Genomic DNA, 20,374 nt, shown 5'->3' with positions numbered 1-20,374 from the left:
AATCGGTTTACTGGATATTCACCAGGCGGAACTACAATCAGTTCTCTCAGTCCTACACTTCGCGACTACGAACACTGATAACACTCTAAAGGTTACTGTAACTACACCACATAAAATAAAGACTTCACTTCTCTCTTCTGTTGGTCAGTTCAGGTCGAACCGTACGAAGATCGCCTCCTTCAACAGGAGAGTTCTCGCCTTCTTCGCTGTTACTGTGCTTTGGAAGTTCGTTGCCGCGAGAACGGAAACGTTTCTGCAGGCGTTGCCTAGGAATCGACGTGACTCTGTATGCGCTGCATTGCTTCTTCAGTCGTATTCGTTGCCGTGGAAACGTGTTCAAACAATTCACTGTCCAACAGCGGCGCATTCCGTGTTGCCGCGGGAACGTGTTCAGCGAAGCCCCGTCATGTCACGATATACTTGCCAGAGGTTCAGGAGACCCTGACAGCGCACGTGTTTGGGTCTACGTTCTCCGGGCAACGGGTGTGTACGCAGAGGGCGTGTTCTGTTCGGTGAGCCTCATGAACGGTTCAAGAGTCGCACTAGGCTCGCGATCCACAGTTTGGCCTGATCAGAACTACGGCAACAACCTAGTCGTCACCACTTTTTAACTCTCGAAAAAACCTTCAAGTTTTTACATAGAAATCAAATATTCAAATTGCAGTCTTCTGGATTAAGACATCTAGGTAGGGGCTTCTATCAATGCGTGCTTTAGCGCTGTCTAAAGCATACACAACAAAAGTACACGACATAAAAATACTGAACTAGCCGCCAAAAAGATACGATGGAAATATCTTACGAACAATAAGTGTTGCCTGATGATGGCCCATGTGTGGCCGAAACATGTAGCAACAAGGAATGCATGTAGGCCTATACGTTGACTTTGTTGCATTGACAGGCAGTGAAGTGTCAATTCAGAAAACCACAAAATGCACGTACATAGCTGGTGCTCTGTTGGCCTGTTGCTATGCAAACCTATGGTTCGTCACAGTGCTCACAAAATCCCTGAACCAATTCACATCTCCACACTATACTGCAATACTGTCCTCCCACTTACGGTTATCGCCGAGTGGGTTGGAATCCCGGAAACTCTTTAGATTCGTATGCGGCAAGTAACCGCTTCGAATCTTGGCATGGACACCGGCTATCCTGACTGAGGTTTTCCGTGATTTTCCTCGGTCCCTCATGGCAAATGCAGGGATGGTACACTGGTCAGGCCAAGACCACTTTCTTCCAGATCCTTTCCGATTCATCCTACCACTCAGCGCTGTAGAGTCTACATACTAACAGCGTGGCAAAAAACACGTAACTCGCAAACAATCTCTTTCCACACGCGTGCTACATGTCCCGCCTAATGACACAGGCTGCTAGTTACGGTGGTGAGTGCGCACAGAAGTGCCGCAGAAGTGCCGTGTCATGCGTTTCAATCTTCAGGTCAGAACGTGCATATATCACGTCGCATACCGACGGCGCTGGGAGCGGAGACGCGTCGTTTCTCTTTCAGAGGTGTTACATAAAGCTGCTTGGCTAGAACCCGCGACGCAGGGTGGCCCGTTGCTTCACCAAATCCACATTGTACGTGATGTTAAGGCTTGAAAGTGCTTTGTTGCTATGGGCTTGTCAAACTGTGTGTCCCTTCCTGCATTTTGAGGCAACCTGGTGGGCACCCCTGCCCCACCCCCTGCATTATGAGCAACACAGCAAGATACGACAAGTTAATTTGTGCATACTCCGCAAAGAAAACACAAACTGAAATTATAAAACTCTTAGACAAATATCACTGAGAGAGCTAAAACTAATGCCGTGCATTGCTACGCATGCGCTGATGTTGTTAACAAAGGCAACTAAACAGTGCGGTAACAATGTCTCACTTACATGGTTGTCATCCCGGGGAAGCTGAGAGCATGTAAACAAATCGTGTGTCATTATTGGGACAGAAAATAGAACTTTCGCTCTCAGCAAGCCAAAATAACTTGGCTCACATGTCACGAAGGCTGACATTCAGGCACTGAGGGTGCCTAAGCGCCGTGGCATTCAGTGAACTGACCACAGCAACCGGACTACCCTCTGAAACAGCGCCATCTTCCAGTTTTCGTGCCAGAATTCCGCAAAATACGGTTATAACTGCCTGTGTTACCAGAACATCTCTGGACTGTATGACTGCTTACAAAACATAAACGCAAGGCCTCATTACCAGACTTAGTTCACACGAGAGATTCTGGTTTCATAGTTACCTTAGTGGTGGCCGGCCCTGCCACCGGACTTCTAAGCTTCCCGTTTCCTTCGGCTGGAGACTGTCCAAATAGCAGCATGAACAACATCACACATGGTCACACACTGACAGTAACAAACGCAGGTTACTTACACATCTAAACTTGAAGCTAAAGAAGGAAAGTCATCAGGATATGCTGCCATAATAATCTGTCAAGAAATCGGTCGATTATCATAAAACTCAGAAAGTCAGTCACTGCACGACGCAGTTTAAACCGCTGCAGCAAATTATTAACTCCAACATGGCGACCGTGGGAACAGTACTAGCAGCATCCAAAGAAATAAGCTAAAAACTTGTCCGATGACATATTTTTTTAAAAATATTTAAATTCGGACGAAAATGTTATCAACCACTGGACATATTCATTGTCTTATAACTATTCAAAATGATAATTTATACACGATAAATTACATTTCCCGTTGCAACAGCCATTTCTTAAAACGGACGAAAATTTATTACGCTGAGGTGTAGGCCCATACTTTGGAATGTTTTCGGATTCTCCTCGTCACTGACCAGTATCGGTTCAGAACTCGCGTTTTTGAGATTCTGGACCAATTTTATGGGCATGATACATGATGACGAAGTCTCAAGTTGCCGGAACACGCGCCCCAGAGGAACTCTAATAAGATAAAAGAACAAAGAAGCCTCTAGACTACAGCCTCCCTTTTGTCTGCACACAGCTGCTTACCTTTGCGAGCAGTTCCGGGGCGGGCCTCTCCTTCTGAAGGCAGCGTGCGAGAGAAAATTGTACATGTCACAGTTCGGTACGAAATGAGTTACAAACAAGCAAATGACTGGGCGCTGTAACAGCTACACATACGTGTATACCTTTACAGAGTCCGTACCGCTACCTGCTGTCGCAAGTGCAGACAGAGGCTCTGGCTCCCTTATAAAACCACAAATAGGGGCAAAAGTAACAGGAGAAATGAACCAGGTAAGTAAAAAGATATCCCTCTAACAGGCAGTTGAGGCTCTCATATTTTCTAGACAATCGGCTCATAGATAGCGGTGGGGTCGTCAGCCTCACACGCCGGTCATCCTTTACCCCCAGGAAGATTCCTGGTACTCACTTCTGCTATAGGCTGAGTCGACCCCAGGGACATAGTGTGGCTGGAAGGATTAGGCCAACTGAAAAATCCAATAACCTCATCGGGAATCGAACCCGCGACTTTTCGACTTGTAGCGCAGTGCCCCCCCCCAAACGAAGCAGGTAGTGCCTGTGAAGAACTGTGAAGTTGGACAGCAATAAAGGAACAAAGGACGTGAACAAATATAAATATTAACATATGATGATGCAGCATCTCACCTCCGTGTCCATGAGTCCTGAGTTCTCTTCCCGTCATCCCGACGGACAGAAGCAGCGTGAATGGAAGCAAAACAGATTAATTAGGCAAAAGCAGACCCAGTGACCGCTGGAACCCTGCATGAGTGATCGGAAAACTGGGACTCTTCACGTCTGCAATTTGCAATGCCGACTTCTAGCTTACGGATAACTTGCGAGGGCGCCAAATCGTGAAGGAGACTGAACATCACGTCACAGAGACAGATCTGACATAATCTCCTAAGCCCTGCAGCGATATAAATGGTCACCTCACGATTCCGCGGGAACGTGATGCAACAATTGCAAACGCGAGCCCAAATGAACTACAGGCATGAAACTGCTGATCTTATGGCACACTTACACATTCTCGCGTCCATGTTCGCCACACACACAGATCGCTTTATGCATCAAATGGTTGCCTAGCAACGAAAATACTCTGGATATAGTCTCTTTTGCATTATGAATCTGATTACTGTCGCTCAGAAATCCGACGACAGCCGGAACGAGTCGGATAACATTGAATGCGAAGATAATGCCACAGTACACCGTTCGTGTTCCGAGCGACACCCCCAAACGGGAAGCCGTGGCCGCCAGTGATAACGTTGCGTCACGTGATCCCGTGTGCACCAGATCACAGTCAGCTTCCTGCCACTGGGCTCTTACGGACACTACCCCCCTCACCCCTCAAACAGCACTTGGATCCACCCACCTGACGACCGACCGGTCGATGTCGAACTGGTAAGGGGGTCATGCCAGTGGGGGGTCATCCTAACAGCACAGCAAACCCTCGCTAATCCGGATTAATTTGGGGGAAGAGGTCATCCGGATTAATGAAGCAAAAGATCGCCCTAAGAGACAAAAGAAAATAAGTGGAAAATTTAATAATATCGGCAGTGCTGGTGAAAATCACTGAAGCAATTTCTCCCTCCGTCAGAAGCTGAAATCTAGGGTCTCCTTCATCCAGCTCAAGCCAATCTGGGACATTTTCCTGGGTGATTTCAGTCTTTACAGCTGCCTTAACACAGTCTGAAAGCCCTCTTGCTCCTAAATGCTTTGTGTCTTTTAAAATATGCACTCAATTGTGAACAGAATTTTTCATGTTTCGATCCGGATTATCCGACATTTGCATTGACTGCAACCGGATTAGCGAGGGTTTATTGTACTTCCAGAAACGTATTACTTCTGTCAGTCGAGCGAGTGAAGTCTGCTTACAGGCGCACGCACACCTCCACATTATCAACAACGGCGGATGTGTGCATGTTTGAGGTTATGTTTCACAGCTCTCCGCTCCCTGGCCTCTCTGCTACGCCGCACAGGTTCTTCCCAGAACTTGCTACACCGTATCTGGTCACTGCAGTGACTTTACATTACTCGATTACCCCGCATCTGCTCTATAGTAACAGGCTTTAGTTTCCGCGGTGATGAACACAGCAGCAGACAGCACAACACGAACACAAAACAACACACACAGTTACAAGGAAGAGATGAAGGGTCAAGTCACCTGGCGGGCTGACGATGCGCTCACACCCGTCACCTTACAGCTACTGTGGCTAAGGGTCGTACGCCCGCTTATAATATTCTGACGTCACGAGCAACCCCCGCGCAATACACGCCCACGTACCACAGGGGGTTTCGTGCTACAGTACAGCGGCTTTGAGGATGGAACGTCGAGGGCATCATGTACAGGTTGCGTGCAACATGTCTCGCCAACCTCAAAGCATGGGGGGGGACAAATCCGACAGGCATTATGGTCTCTCGTCGTTCTCCTCAGGCGTTCCGTTTGCTTTCCAGGTAATGTCTAAAGGAAGTCACAGAAGAAAACTGACTAGCATGTGCAATAACACCCTCATAATTGCAGCCTCAAATTCACCTGAACAATATATACAAACCCAGTTCGCACCTCACAGGAAACACATTACGTCACCGCTACAGAGCCCACCCGGCTAATGCTGTTTGGGGATACAGTTGCTGTTCACTGCGAGAAATACACGAGACACATAAACACACTGTGGGTTAAACAGCGTTTTAATGTTAAAGAAAATGTTTCACATATTCACCTCTGTTCCTTGGAGGGGTGAAATAAGTCACGACCACTTCGTTCCATATATTTCACAACTTAACCGTTCTCTGTCGTTAACACTGTGCGTAACCCGTGCAGTAGACGTTAAATAATAATAATAAAAAAACACCCTCCCGTGACTTGTCGCCCTACTACGAATAATGCGATTTTTGGGGAACACAAACTGAGTTATGTCGTGGCCTGTTTTTCCCTAATTCTGTATTTTGAATGGAAACGTTTGGGTGAGACACCCAGACTCCAGACTGCAGGCCGGGACTCCAACTGGTTACCTTCCATATAGGTTTATTCGAAACATCGGTGAACTTCTACCAGGCTACACGGCATCACATTTCAAAAGATGTAGTCACACATCGAGATCACATGCGCAGTGCCTGCAGTTCTGAAACTCCCTGTAGTTTCTAACCCTAAAAATGATCTGTAACTGCGCAGTAGCTATTCTGAGACACACCCGCTCAAGTGGCCAATAGCAGCTCAGCCCCCTCCGGGACGCGGAGCACTGACCCCCACTCCAACAAGAAGGGCACATGTGTGGGTACACTGCTGCCCCTTCAACCTACAAACACGGACTGGCATGATAAATGCACAACAAAGTTTAGTTATGAAACTTAAAATGAAGAGGCCACTTTGGAAATGTACTCGTAGATGGCTGCATAATATTACAAGCAGTTCTGGGAAGAATTGCCTACGTTCCTTTCATATGACACGGACCGCATAGAAAACGACGCCTGCAACAATTGTGTTGCCGCGGTAACGTGTTTACTGAGCCGTTGCCTAGCAACGATAGAAGAGACACACGTACAGACACACACACACAAACTGATGGGAGGGATTTACGAAGTACGCCGTTAAAATGGGCTCAGGTGCCACGATATACATACCGAATTTCATAAAGATTGGTTCAGGCAATCAGAACTTGATAGGGTGGGGCACACACAAACACACACGCAAAACCTCGTTCATTTTTTTTTTTCAAAATATGGGAAGAAGGCTAAAAATGGATCTTAAATCCGGTAAGCAGCTACAGAACTGCCAGACACTGTTCCCTTCTGTTGCTGAAACATTTACACCGAAGACTGTTCAGAAGCACAAGAAGATTAGACGCATTCTTCGCGTTGCTCCTCCTGACGGCCTTCGAGAGCGACATCGCCAGCTGAAGTTCCCGAAAGCGAGAACAGACGTCAAGTGTTCACTTCTCGGATACAGTTCAGTGAAACCCAATCACGGTAGTTACCCACAGCGGCGGCCCGGGTTCGATCTCATGTCAGTCAAGTGGGATTTGTGGTGGACAATGTGGGACAATTGTGTAGGAGGAACATTTCATAGTTACTAACGAATGAACCACACATAAAACGAGGAAGTATTCTGTATTCCGATAGGCAAACAGCTTACTGTTGCGTCACTCATGTTACTTCTGCTCCGGAACTGTGTTCAGAGTTATGTCACTGTTGCTCGTANTGACGAGCGGCCCGCGCGGTGGGCGCTCCGGTGAGCGGGGTCAGGGGCAAATCGATACACTCCAACACTTACTACGTCTCAATGCGACGTCATCCCGTATATTATTCTGGAACTTCCTGACATGGCCAAACGGTGACCTTTGTGTGACCTCTGTGAAAGTGCTCCAGAAATGGAGCAGGCCGTAAGTTGTCTGCAGTGTGTATGCGTGCGTGCGTTCAAAACTTCTCAGCGAACTGGCAACAGCTCTGCATTAGGCCCAAAGAGCGTTATTATGGGCTTCGTTTGGCTCCTAGAAGAGGAAACTATTGCTTTCATAAACCATCCGACCCACTTTTCAACAGAGATGTGAAGGTACGAATCGAATCCTGAAATACTGCGCTTCGCCTGTGCTCCTGACACCTATGAGCCAATGAACTTGTTCCTGTTATTTACATAATTTACCCCAAAACGTTTAGCGCAAAGCCACATCCTTCACACGGATCCAAAAGTCTGACGCCATGACGGATCACAACAGCCCAGAACGATGAAGTACGAATCTAACACAAGCGGAGCGACCAGACCCGCCATTACGCAAGCATAAGCAGTACTTGTATTTAAATAGGCACTGTGAATTCTTGTAGCTTGAGTTGCGGGCGGGAGGGGTACCTCGTGACGCTTCCGAATCCAAAAGCAGCGGCGCTTGAACGACGCCAATGTGTGACGTCATCGAGAGCGTCTGTCAAAGGGCGATCTTGGTATTATTTATCATTCTGGATCACATGGCTGAGGTAACTGGCCCCAGTCATGCACAGTCCATCAGTACCGAACAGCGCGGAGTGATACAAAAATTCATCTCCAATCACGCAGATAGAAAATTTGACAATTTCACAGTAAAACTCTTTTGTACAATGTTATCCGTTTCTCCGTTTCTGGCTTGGTTCCTATGCGACCATAACCGGTTTCAGTGGAAAAGTTGTCTTATGTCCATCGTTGCTTCATTGCTTGGCAAATGGTTAGTTCATAAAGCAATCACTATGAGGCGCTACGGTGGTAAATAGTATTGTAGCATGGCGCCTGAAAGGCAGAATATAAGAGTCAGAAGAGACGGCAGTTGCTAGGCAACGTCTATGCAGAGACAAATACACACACAATAGAAGAACTGTCGGAAGCGGTGTTTTATACGCGGTCCATGAAGAGGCTATATAACGAGACAACTGATTGGCGGTGTACCGCCAGACGTAAAGTAACTGTGAAGTAAGTTAATTAGTCGCCAGCCAGCGCGAACGTGAGCCCGGAACTAGAGGAATATCCACTGTTAGAATAGAAGCCGCTATCCAGCAAAGACTAGTGAAGATGTAACAGGTTCAGAAGACTTTGTGTGTGTGTGTGTGTGTGTGTGTGTGTTCAACGTTCAGTAAACCCAAACCCCGTGTCTAGTCATTAACACCTGCCAATATCGAGTTGGCCGACGATGATTATACGCAGAGAGTTTCGTAACAAATAAGCAATTTCACTGCTTCAGTGCAGTTTATTTTAACAGATCTTCGGGAGCTGGACGGACGCTTTCACAAGTACAAAAGTCTGCCGTGCCAGTCCGTTTTTCACCATATTTTGTCGCTTCGCTTTACGGAGCCATCGGAGTCGAGTACCGTGAAGTTCCAACGAGGCTTCGCGTTACTGTGGCCAGATGCGAACCAAGAACCTCTATCGGAGATCCACGACACCACAGCCACGTGGACAGCAGAAGGAAGGCGGGCGGTCCTGTTCAACTCGCCTCTCAAATATCGTGATACTGGCTAACGCACGGAGAACGCCCGGCAAAGTACCAGCACAAATCCCGCTTTAAGCATGGATGCCGACACAGACCTTACGTTTGACTGATCCCCATGTAGGGAGCCGTATGCATCACCTAAACAGGAATTTCGAAACAACAGCGGAAATGTGTCACGGGAACGTACGGCAACTTCTCCTCCGTGTATGTAGTGCACGCAGCCTTACACAAGGGGAAACAGTGCTCAGATATTGGCTCCGTTGGGAAGCTGATGGTTTCTCAGATGGTCAGTAAATTCCTAGCCATATGCAGAACCTGAACATTATTATGAATTCGCAACTGTACCCAACCGTGAGTCAGGTGAACCCGGTCCGCAAACACACACCCAATTTCCTTACCACTTTAGAGGGTTCAAATTTATCTAAGTAATGTTGCAAAATTCAGTTGCTACGTCAGAGAAAAGGGAGCCGGGATACCTTAGTCGGTATAGCGACAGGCCACGGGGTTGATGGCCTGGGTTAGATTCCTGGCAGCGACAAGAAATGTTTCCCTTCTCCACACCATCCAGACCGGCTCTGGGGCCCACACAGCCTCCTATCCAATGGGTACCGGGGGCTCTTTCCCAGGGGGTAAAGCAGCCGGGGCGTGAAGCTGATAGCTCATCTCCAGTGAATGCCCAGATCACGAATGGTGGAGCTACGCCTCCACTACCCCACGCGTCTTCGTGACTTCTTGTTTAATTACTTCAGCAAAGGAACAACTTTACCCTACCTCAGAGAAAAGTCACAATGTTTTCATTGCGTAGGTCAACCGGCAAGTGTTGCTTACTGTGAGAACCATAATGTGGGGTTCCTTAATGTTAAAGAAAGTGGTACTCTGCTCTAAGGGTTACTGTACATCAGGAGATGTGCAGCGGGTGGCTGGTGGGGGCATGGAACTATGAACCTATAGAGGAAGAACAAGGGGATGCAAGGATGACGAATCCGGGGCCACTACAGGCATTTAAATACATAAATCCTGGCAACAATAAGTGTAGATAATACCGCAAAACAATAGACGTCCTACACACCCCCCTGCGCATATGATCGATACAGAAGGGCATTTCCCCAGAATTCTGAATCAGGCGATTCAACACGTGACAATTTTTTTGGGGGGGGGGCGTAAGTGACAAGGAGCAGGAACCGCGCACAGAGATATGACCTGGTCAGACCCCCAACTTGCATCGCGTTCAGTACTCCCGTGTGACATCACTCCTCACTTGCATCAATCAAAAGGATACGGCTTCGAAACCTTATTTCACAGCGTAATGCGATCGAACAGAAATCAGAGAGCGGGAGACATTCGAATCAATTACGTGCATTACGTAGCAAATGACACGTCCAACTCACGAACTGTAGACTCGAGTAAACAGCGTAACTTATACTATACAGGGTGTGCCAACTTGCAATAAAGAACAGGCCTACATCGGCTTTCAGTGAGATCAGCGGCATCATAAAATTACTGACTGAAATGTTCGATTCTCTGCCAGGTCAGAGTTTCAACAGCTTGTATTAACACAACATCAATTAAAGTCTTAAAGGAGGGACTTAATAAAAATCAGTACATGCCGTATTTGCCAGAATATGGCGCGAAATTCTTGCCTTGAAACAACACTTGCTGAAGAACTGAACACTTTCTTTTCGCGCATGCTCAGTTCTGTTATGAAGCCCAGCAAGAACAATGGCTGAATACAAGGATGAGGCGTGTATATCGGAACATGAGGTGCATGTACTCACATGATGCTGCGTGGACCGAACGTCTTCCCGCGTGTAAATGGGTGCGTCAAGGTCAGTCACAGAAGATGATATAGACGTATTCCTGGAACGTCGTCCGGATTTGTCCGGCACCTGCAGCAGAGCGAGCGACTGTGCTGCCGCCTGGGGTCGCAGGGGGTGGTCCTCCTCTATATAGCCCACCCCATAATCTTCCTGATCCATCGCCTCTACAAAGAATCATACATTAAAATATACTTTTGCGGGATCCAGAGAACCTGGTGAAGTGTTCCGTTTTACACACGTAATTAGATCTAAACGGGTGATCGATGTGAAACACCATCCGAACGGAAAACATATTTCATATCGCACTGAACAGTTCCCGTTACCAAGTAATGTTCTATACGACAAAAATAAATAGATGAGAGCGGGAGAGTGAAGCAAATAATTTAATTTTATGTAGGATTGACGTTAAGAATGAGTGGAGCTCTATCTCCATACCCAACAGGGCCAACACTGTTCTCACAAGCTCGAGGTGGCCAGGTGCCAAAACACCAAGCGCATCGGGACGAGAATAGCTAAGATGTACGGCCAGACGCGTTGCTGCAGCACTCGGGCTCCACTCAACCCACTTCACATTATCGCATTTACGTATTAATGTTATCCCCCCCGGTATGCGAACCAGTCCCTAGCTGTCTCTTCCGTTGTGCTTTTCGAGCCAAAATGTTATGTTTTCATCACCATTCTTGACTCAATGATCCCCCCCCCCCAAAAAAACAAGGGGTCAAGAATATATATAACGTATGGTTCCTCATTATGTAATTTTCTCCGTTCGAGTTTTTTACCCTCTCTCCTTAATATGAGCATAAAGAGCATAAATATTCATTTTGTTTCGAGGCGTTTCCAATGGTGAAGCAACGCTGGGGGGTAACGATGTTGTTCCAAAAACGAATCAAACTTCTGCGAACCTGTTGCACCCCTTATGTACCGATTCCTGTATCAGAAACCCAAGACAAAGGAAGACATTTCTAACCGGTTATTACAGTTACACAGGCAGAAAGCCAAAGAAACAACTGCCTACACAAAACAACGAAAAGTTTACGAAGCTTTCTAAACTGTCGAACGGTTTGGGGTATAGCACGGCTTGCTAGATTGGCAGTTAGTTGTTTTAGATTTGTACTCTTCCTTCTACAGATCCAGTTCACTAACAGCAAAACACTATCTACAAAAACGGCAGTGCGTTGATTTTTGTTATGAAAACAACTGAAAGATGAAATTTTCTGTTCCACCTGGTGTTTGTTATGTAATTCATGAAAATGATTTGCAACGTAGTTTTCTGCTACCAAAACGGGAACAAACGCTTCCTGAATTCCAAGACTGTGACGTGACTACATTTCTTGTGGCTGCACCAAGATTCCACTGTTAACTGATTTTACTGATGTCATACAAACCTGCACTAATTTCGCTGCACTTTACGGGCACTAGCGCACACTTTCGCGGCCAGACAGCGACTTGAGTTCTGCGAGAACCATTCGCGGGCCCAGGGCCAAAATAAGAACGCACAAATGAAGGTGACACAAGGCGTTCCGCAAACCGAGCACCGATAACACAAGGCGAATCGAAATCGAACCCCGGTTTTGTCAGAACCAATGATTTTGGTGACGAAAGCAACTGACTGCTCCTTGCAACAAAATGTGATGTCAGAATTTTGAAAATAGAAGACTTCTGATTTAAATAAAAAAAAAGTCGGATTGGGGCGAACATAAATTAGCAACACGTACGGGTACATGACCTTGCCTAGCACATGCCCTTTGTTTATTTACTGTTTCTTTAACGAGCTGCACGACTCCCAGAGTCGTGAGAGAGTAATAATGGTTCACGAGTCCTGGGGGACTAGGAACCAAGAACGACTATGCTGGCGAGGGCCAGCAGCAATTTACTGGACGGGATACTCTCAGTATTTGAGACTACACAGCATCGAATGGTAGGACGACCAGTGAATAATAAACTGGGAAGGGTGCGGAAAGAAACCTGTAGCAGCCCAATTTGAGTTGCTATTCGGCTGAAGGGACGGAACTATTAACCAGAAGAGTCTCCAGCCCGCGATGTTCGAGTGGCGGCGCGAGTTGCAACGACCGTTCCCATATATGGGGCCCAACGCACTTGACGCAACATTACAAAACTCTGCACTTTGCTCACACGGTATATTTGTGTACTTCGTGTGATACTCGTGAAAAAAAAAAGATAAAACCAGCGTACGTAGTTCTCGTAACGAAGAAGTAAGCTTTTCTGTGAGTTGGGAAATTCATTTTTAAACAATATTTACGTGAATTTAGAGTTCCAGAGAGATAAACAGAAACCACTGCATTACGTAATTTAAGTCTGTAAGTGGGCATTCTATTTGCTCAAGACTGGCACCGAGGCTGTCAACCTGCTTGGGATCCTGGAAAACCTTAACCTTTAATATGCATGCGTTCATTCTTTTCCAGACAACCGTGGACTCCAATCCGGCTTACATCACGTATTTCGATCACCACCACAATAACTCTCACCCGGGGCGCTGCCACTTGCTCAACCCCCCCCCCTCCACGCAAACCGAACACTCCTGAGGACTAATCCCCAACAAGGGGCGAACCCGGCCAAATATGTTGACATCTGTACGCCATTAACGACTCGCAAATCGATCGCAGATGTGATACGGGTTAAAATGAAAGGAAAGTCGGGGCCGTAGGTCAAGGTGCCATGCCAGCATTCAGTACGAACTAACTCGCTCGGTGGCGGGCTGCTTCCTGACTGCATAAGTAATACGAACTGGGAAGAAACAGTAACTACTATCCCAACAGTTGTCCGGAGAGACTGAGGAAAACCAATCACAACATCCAGCCTCCGGAGGTGGAGCCTACGTAACACTGTACAGTGCGTTGCCAAGTTTCTGGTGACGCGCAAGTCGCGTGGCAAGTATTTATACCACTCAAGTGTGTAAGTGATGAATGGCGCAGCACATGCAACGTCGCCGTGCTGGTACAGTTCTGCGCACAAGCTAAGGACCTTCTTCGAAATGAATTCCTATGAAACCTGGTATACAGAAATTCCCAATGAAAACAGCTGGGCTAAATTAATTTTGTTGCGTGGCTGCTACGTCATCTCAGTGCCCTGGCTATGGGTTGGAGATCGGGGAATCGGGATTCGATTCCTGGCAGGGACAAGTAATTCTCTTTTCTGCCGAGTCCGGACCGGCTCTAGGGCACATCCAGCCTCATATACAATGGGCATGGGGGGGGGGACTTTCCCCGGGAGTAAAGTACCCATGCAGCTCATCTCGATGGGGTGCTTAATTAAGCACAATGAAAAATTTTTACCAACAAACTATAATCTTTGTTATTCTAAAAAAATCCTATCTCGAGATTTTGATGGATTTTCAACCTTTGAGTCCCCCTTTAAAGCTGTCGGTCTGTCTGTCTCATTAACGCATTAACAGATTTCATACAAGAGTTCACGTATCACAGGTTGATGTTCCAGTTACAAACCTGGCGTCCCAAAATACAAATTGGCGGTTTTCTCGAAAACGGTTATGACAATTTTGCTTACGTTTCATTTAACTATGAGGGGCCACCTCACCTCCACCTGTAGTCTCACCAGGACTGGCCTTGCCTGTCTGACTGACTGATTTAACTGTTGCTATGTATTCAGCAACCAACAATGCTCTATGTAAGAAACGATTTATGACCTCTTTGCTTATTTTGAAAAAAATAAAAGTAGGCTTATGAGATCACGCTGTCTGTGTATCGTCCCCCTAACAACTTTTGAATGTTTGAGCCAATCTTTATGGAACTTGGTATGAATATCATGGAACCTGAACTCATCTCAATGTCATCCTTTATAAATCCCTCCCACCAGTATGTGTGTCTGTATGTATATCCCTCTCATCATTGCTAGGCAACGGCTCAGTAAACATGTTCCCACTGCAAGGAATACATGCAACAACAGAACTGATGGACATGTCATTTTCTGTGTGGTCCATGTCATATGAAGGGAAAGTAAGTGCATCAGGCCCTGTGTCATGACAACCTCAGGCTCTGGAGGGACACAACTGGAAGCTCACAAAGCATATGTATGCAAGGACATCCTCGAGATGAAGACTGTGAAGATTTGAGCTGAGTCAAATGCATTCATGGGGGATTTTGTGGTAGGGCGATGAACAGGCAGAGAGCGAAGATATTACAGTGCAACTTAGGTTTATGAGAGTCACTTGCCAACAGATGGCACTGCAGGGCAAAATTTAAAAAAATGAGTCCTAACTGATCCTGGATACACCGTGTATCTGAATGGCCACAAACCACTGTTCTCTGCTGCCACATGCATGCGAAGGTCAGGACCGGAGACTGACAACATCTGCAATGAATAAGCAACTGCAATGGAGAGAGTCAACACGGCCAACTACCGCACACCTGTGTACATTGTGTGCCCATAACATTTCCACAGAATATTGTACTCTCAGTAAGACAAGACAGACTTCTTGAGAAGAATTGAGCTTCCACAGATCTGAACACACAGAAGGAACAGAAATGAAACAAATATTTAAAAACATGATTGATATATTATCACCAGCAGGGTGATGGATGCTGAGTGTGTGCTAACAGACTGACAACACTGGAGTGGGGCATGAGAAGAGGAAAGCTTTCAGGAAGACAGTAAGGATTGGCACACATGGAAACATCCCTTGACAATATTCAGATAATGAAGACAGCAAATGTCACGCAGTCCTGCTTCATAGTCAGGACGTCATGAGGTTCCCTTGGCTGTGTAGCTACTCAACCCCTCCTCCAGCCTAACACTGAGACAGAGCCTAGCATCCTTTGCAACACCTCAGACACTCTTCCAAGTTCATTAGTTAATGAAGCTGTCAGTATCGAGACCACACACTGTCAATGGTAGGATGATTAATGACGTGGAGATCTGAAGAATATCACAATCCAACACACTACACCACACTGCTTGCTCACCTTGCATGAAGAGACAGTCCTGAGAGCTCCATCCTTTCACACTGCTTCTCTGGAACACAGGAGGCAAGAACTTCAGTGTCACCATATCACATAACTACACGTCACTGCGAGGAATGTATAAACTTCTGGAATCTCTGAGTGAATGTAAGCCCACAGGTCTGTGATCATAGTGCAATACTAAACCAATACACATTTTGGACATTTTCCACTGTTTTAGTTTTGAATAAGCTGCCTCTGATTCTGTCACCACATAATATATCAGCACTTGATCTGCTGGGTTCATCGGATGAAAGTGATCTCTATTTTCCAGTCTGGCGACAGACATTACCTCCTTCCAATGGATCCAGCACAAAACATGATGGTGGAAAATGTCCAGCACATGAGCTACTCAGCTACATTTTGCAGTGTTTACTAACTGAAAGCAAAGAAACATAATGAAAGAGAAAAACTGTTTTTCAATTGCACATACCTAAGAAGTAATTCTTTCTTCTTTTCCGCCAGAAATCCAGACGCAACTGCCATGCAAAAGAGAGCAAAAGAATGGGTGTCACTTTGTATCACAGATTGCAAAATCAATACACACACATAAATATAAAAATTGTGTACGTACCTTATTTTGATAAGAGTCCAGTCTCTTGAGTAGAACCAGTGTTTCCATATCACAGTAATTATAATGCCAGACAGTAGCATCTAACTGTCACAGTGCTTAGTGCTACAGCAGAAGGCTTTGTGACTGTGCAATGGGTCACAAACATTTATTGCTCCCCAATATTTCTAACAGCCTTTCACTGACAGCGATACACATTACTACTGTGCACCAACCTCACTATGACCTCAAGGTTCCCAAATATGAACTTTATTAGCCAAACCATTCCAATGTTGAGTTTCTGGAGAAAACTCTATATGAAAAATGATGGACTTTTGCAGACAAGGTTCTATGTGAACATGGTCAAATCCTGGAGATGAGCTGTTTTGAGAAGAAAGTTGGGTTTTTGAGTAACCAAACTGTATGAGAACAAGGGCAAATGTTTATGGAGGCAAGGCTCTATGATATGAAGATCAAGAGAATTTAGAGACGAGGATCTATGCAAAGACATCCTCAAATTCTGGGGGATACCCAAGACATGTCAGTGATCAAAACAGTAAAGAAACAAAGCCACGGCACATCAGTCCTCGGAGTCTTAAGAAAAGCCCTCAAACTGTATCACACAAAGAAGAAAAGTCAAAGAATAACAAAGAGAGAGAAAACTTGTGGCTTCTGTTCTGTGTCTTGGTAACACTCAGCCCTATCCATTAACACTTTACACATTCAATAAATGTTTTTCTGGTACACTGTTCAGAAAATGGACTACTGCAATCACATGAGGAACACGGCAGATCTGCAGTACAGGGAACAGTTCTGGTGAGGTTCCATCAATAGGTTGCAGACAGTGGCACAGAAAATGATGACTGGAACTTGTGATCCACAAATCAAACATACCAGACAAAACTAAACTCAAATTACTGTCCATCTATTTCCTCCTCAAAACACATCTGCTTAGAACAATCCCAAAACTGAATCTACAGCACAGTTCAAAAGATCTGCTCTGCCAGCCCTGAATTAGTAAAGACAACATGTAACTGAGGTTACATGCCACTGAGGTTATCAGAAGCATAGACAATGAGGCCATAACCTGATATGGCTGATTCTCAGAACGTTAGCTTTACAGAGCACAAGTAATTCATAAAAATATTAAAGAGATGGTAATACTATTCAACCTGTAGCAGTAAGCACTCAAGATTTCAGTTTATATGCTATTCTCTCACATTTACATTCTCCTGAGTTCTTTAGTCGCATAATCACAAGGCACTTTCCACCGGTGCAGTCCCATTTCACATTAGCTGTATAATGCAACAGTATATTTGGTTTCTGATGACAACAGCAGCATTTCTTTACTACTAACTGGGCCACATCAATTTGTTGTCAAGTGACTGTATCCTTATGTGTCAATCAGGATAATTCATAAGCAAGGCTCAATAAACCCACCTATGTGCTCGTTCATGCTGAGTGACCAGCCAAGCTAACAGCCAAAGCGTCTCTGAATTTATCCTACAGACTGACCATGAACATGTAAGAGACGGAATGTGCACAGATCAAGTTTACAATACCAAGACTGCTGATCCAGCCACAAAGTTCCCAAGCACTGTAAACCATTTCTGCAAACTTTAAAAGAATCACAATATAAAAAGTTTAAAGAATTCCTATATTTTGAAAATTTGCATAAGTGACTTACAGTAACTTGGCAACTCAACAGCCATTTTACTTAAACATCTCTGTCCACTGCTTTGTTTCAAAACAGACATAAAAAGCAGGGAATTTTAATTCCACAGAGCAAACATGGGCACATCCCTTAATTGATTACAATATTATAAAGTGCAAGGCTGACACACAACTTGCTGCGGCATGCTGACAACACAGCTAATGTAAAGACGGGACAACTCCAGCTCTTCCTACATGAATGGGAACAAGCTTTAAAAATGTGCATTTCTCTGAACCCTAATAAATCTCCCTGAGTTATTTTTATCAGTCTTGATGATATTAATTTCCTCTAAAACTATAAATATACAAATTATCACTAACACTGACCCAAAAGTCTGTCGGTAGAGAACCTGATTTTTGGAGTTCATTCATTTAATTTCATTTCTGAATAACATAAATATGAATATACTTGCTTCATTTTCTGTGTAGAGGACTGTATGAGACTACAAGCTCTATGTCAACGTCATGATGTCAGCGCTGTCACACAGCTGGAGTACACCATGAATAAAAATCTCTTACATCCAAAACCACTCTGAACTATACTTAGGCCACAGAAAGAAGTCCCATGGTTGGTGGGGATGACAGTGCCTGCCTGCTGTATTCCCATTCAATCCACAAAGTGCTTGTTGCTAGTGAAGGTCATCATGTGGTTATCAGTACCAACATTCATGTTAGAATAGTTAGATGCAGGGAAGTATGCTGGAGTGGGCTGCGGGGTATAAGTCAAGGGAGATTGAAGGAGTTGGTCCATGGAACATCTTCCCTTGGCCTCAGTAAAGCACTTGATATATTTAATAATAAAACCCCAAAATCAGGTATCTTTGTTAAATCACAAGCCTTAAAATAAAGGCCTTCATCAGTATAAAACCAATAAAAAACATAGCAAAGAGAAAAGCTAATAAAAATGTCTTACACAGTTAAAATCATCTGAGATTTCTCAGATATCCACCATGATGCTGGATTGGTTACAGATCACAGAAAGAATATCACAGTCTGAGACAAATAAATTGCTTTGCTACAAGGCTAATTGAGATGTGATGACTGCAAACATTATGGACACTGATCTGATATTTCCCCTAAAAGAAAAATGACTCGTCTGAGAATGCAGTGTCATGATTTAGTACAATACAGACAGAAGACTATTGGAATTCCACACCCACAGTCCTAGAAACAAAGGAACGTTTTCGAGAGACATCTAATAATGTATATATAAAAAAAACATTTTTGTCAGTCCTGTTTTCTATCACATACTTGAGATAGGATCCAACAGATATTACAAAATTTAATCTTTACTCTTGCAATATATGTATGGTAGCCATGGATGTCAAAGTGATGTGGAAGGTTTTTGAGTCCTCACTCCAAATATGCACATAAGCTTTTATTTCTTAATATGACTATTATGTTCCCTTTGTAGTTTTAACTACTGCAAGTTGTAATAGTGACAAGGAAAGCAGGCATATTCTCAATGAAAAATGGGCACTTATGTTTGTCTTGTATAAAAAAGCAGACATAAACATACATACTGCAGTCTTCTGGGTTCTGACACCATGCAGTCTGATAAGTATGCACCAACACACTCGAGGAACATACTGCCTCCGCCTTCATGACAGACGTACCTACCAGACTACACGGCATCATAATTCAGAAGACCACAACATGAATCTTTATCACCACATAACTTAGATCTCTCGAATTCCGCAGTGCACTGCAATGAACATGGTGTTCAAAGTGGCTGCTGTGCATAGCCTCACTGAAAAGAAAATGTTCATATCTGAAGATTCAAGGACAGGCAATCTGTGTGAGCGCTCACTTTGGGCCTCAGTAAACTCTTACATTTCCTGACATTCTGACACTTCGCTGAATCCCTCAGTTGTTCAAATTCTAGCTTCAAGAGTCGCAGAAATGCCACAATAAGTGAAACAGGCTTCATACTACAGAATGCTAGAAGGTGATTTTGTTTTCTTACACCAAAGAAAGTGTTGTGAATGCAATAATCCAATGACAGCTGACAAGGTTTAACGTTTAAGAGTAGACTGGATCACATTCAATTAGCCTTGCAATGCTCCTCCTATTTGGATCACTCATCTCTTACACACTATCAGGACATTGCTGCAGATATGTGGATGCTAATGGCAGTGACTTAGTTTCACTTCCTGTACCCATACATTTAACAGAGCTTTCAAATTCATTGCACATCTTATGAAAAATTAATTAATTTGGAGTCAGTGTTGTAATATGCATTGCCACAAGCAGAGATGATGGCAGAGGAAACTACTTAACAAGAAACCTTGTGCGATGCAGCACTGCCTTCAACTCTGCGACCAAAAATGGTTTTCAAACCAGGATGCATATACTGATTGATGTCTTGCAGCTTGCAAATGCACAAGAGCATCAGCCTGTGGGCCTGTGGAATGTACTGACTGTCAGGAAATGGGGTCATGGA

General features: G+C 44.8%; 1 protein-coding gene across 8 annotated transcripts in view; it reads right to left on the bottom strand.

Annotated features, from left to right (window-relative positions):
- The window catches only part of LOC111863225 (solute carrier family 2, facilitated glucose transporter member 1), a 53,793-nt gene extending 33,458 nt beyond the window's left edge, over nt 1-20,335 (bottom strand). The window contains exons 1-5 of one of the 8 annotated variants that reach the window (XM_023849357.2): nt 5,095-5,122; nt 3,579-3,604; nt 2,961-2,993; nt 2,235-2,294; nt 1,876-1,896 (exon numbers count right to left, since the gene is read on the bottom strand). In XM_023849357.2, the coding sequence (XP_023705125.1) occupies nt 1,876-1,896; nt 2,235-2,294; nt 2,961-2,993; nt 3,579-3,590 (126 nt within the window). In that variant the 5' untranslated portion in view covers nt 3,591-3,604; nt 5,095-5,122. Of the gene's footprint in view, nt 1-1,875; nt 1,897-2,234; nt 2,295-2,960; nt 2,994-3,578; nt 3,605-3,954; nt 4,083-5,094; nt 5,123-10,653; nt 10,860-12,080; nt 12,159-15,632; nt 15,682-16,101 lie in introns of those variants that run through there. The other 7 variants (XM_023849365.2, XM_023849383.2, XM_023849375.2 and 4 more) reach the window with 7 other exon arrangements.
- Between the last annotated feature and the right edge of the window lie 39 nt (nt 20,336-20,374).

The sequence above is a fragment of the Cryptotermes secundus genome, unplaced genomic scaffold (genome assembly GCF_002891405.2).
Source record: "Cryptotermes secundus unplaced genomic scaffold, Csec_1.0 scaffold1274, whole genome shotgun sequence".
Classification (NCBI taxonomy): Eukaryota; Metazoa; Arthropoda; class Insecta; order Blattodea; family Kalotermitidae; genus Cryptotermes; species Cryptotermes secundus.
The sequence above is the reverse complement of the archived record's forward strand: the minus strand, read 5'-3'. Positions and strand labels throughout refer to the sequence as shown.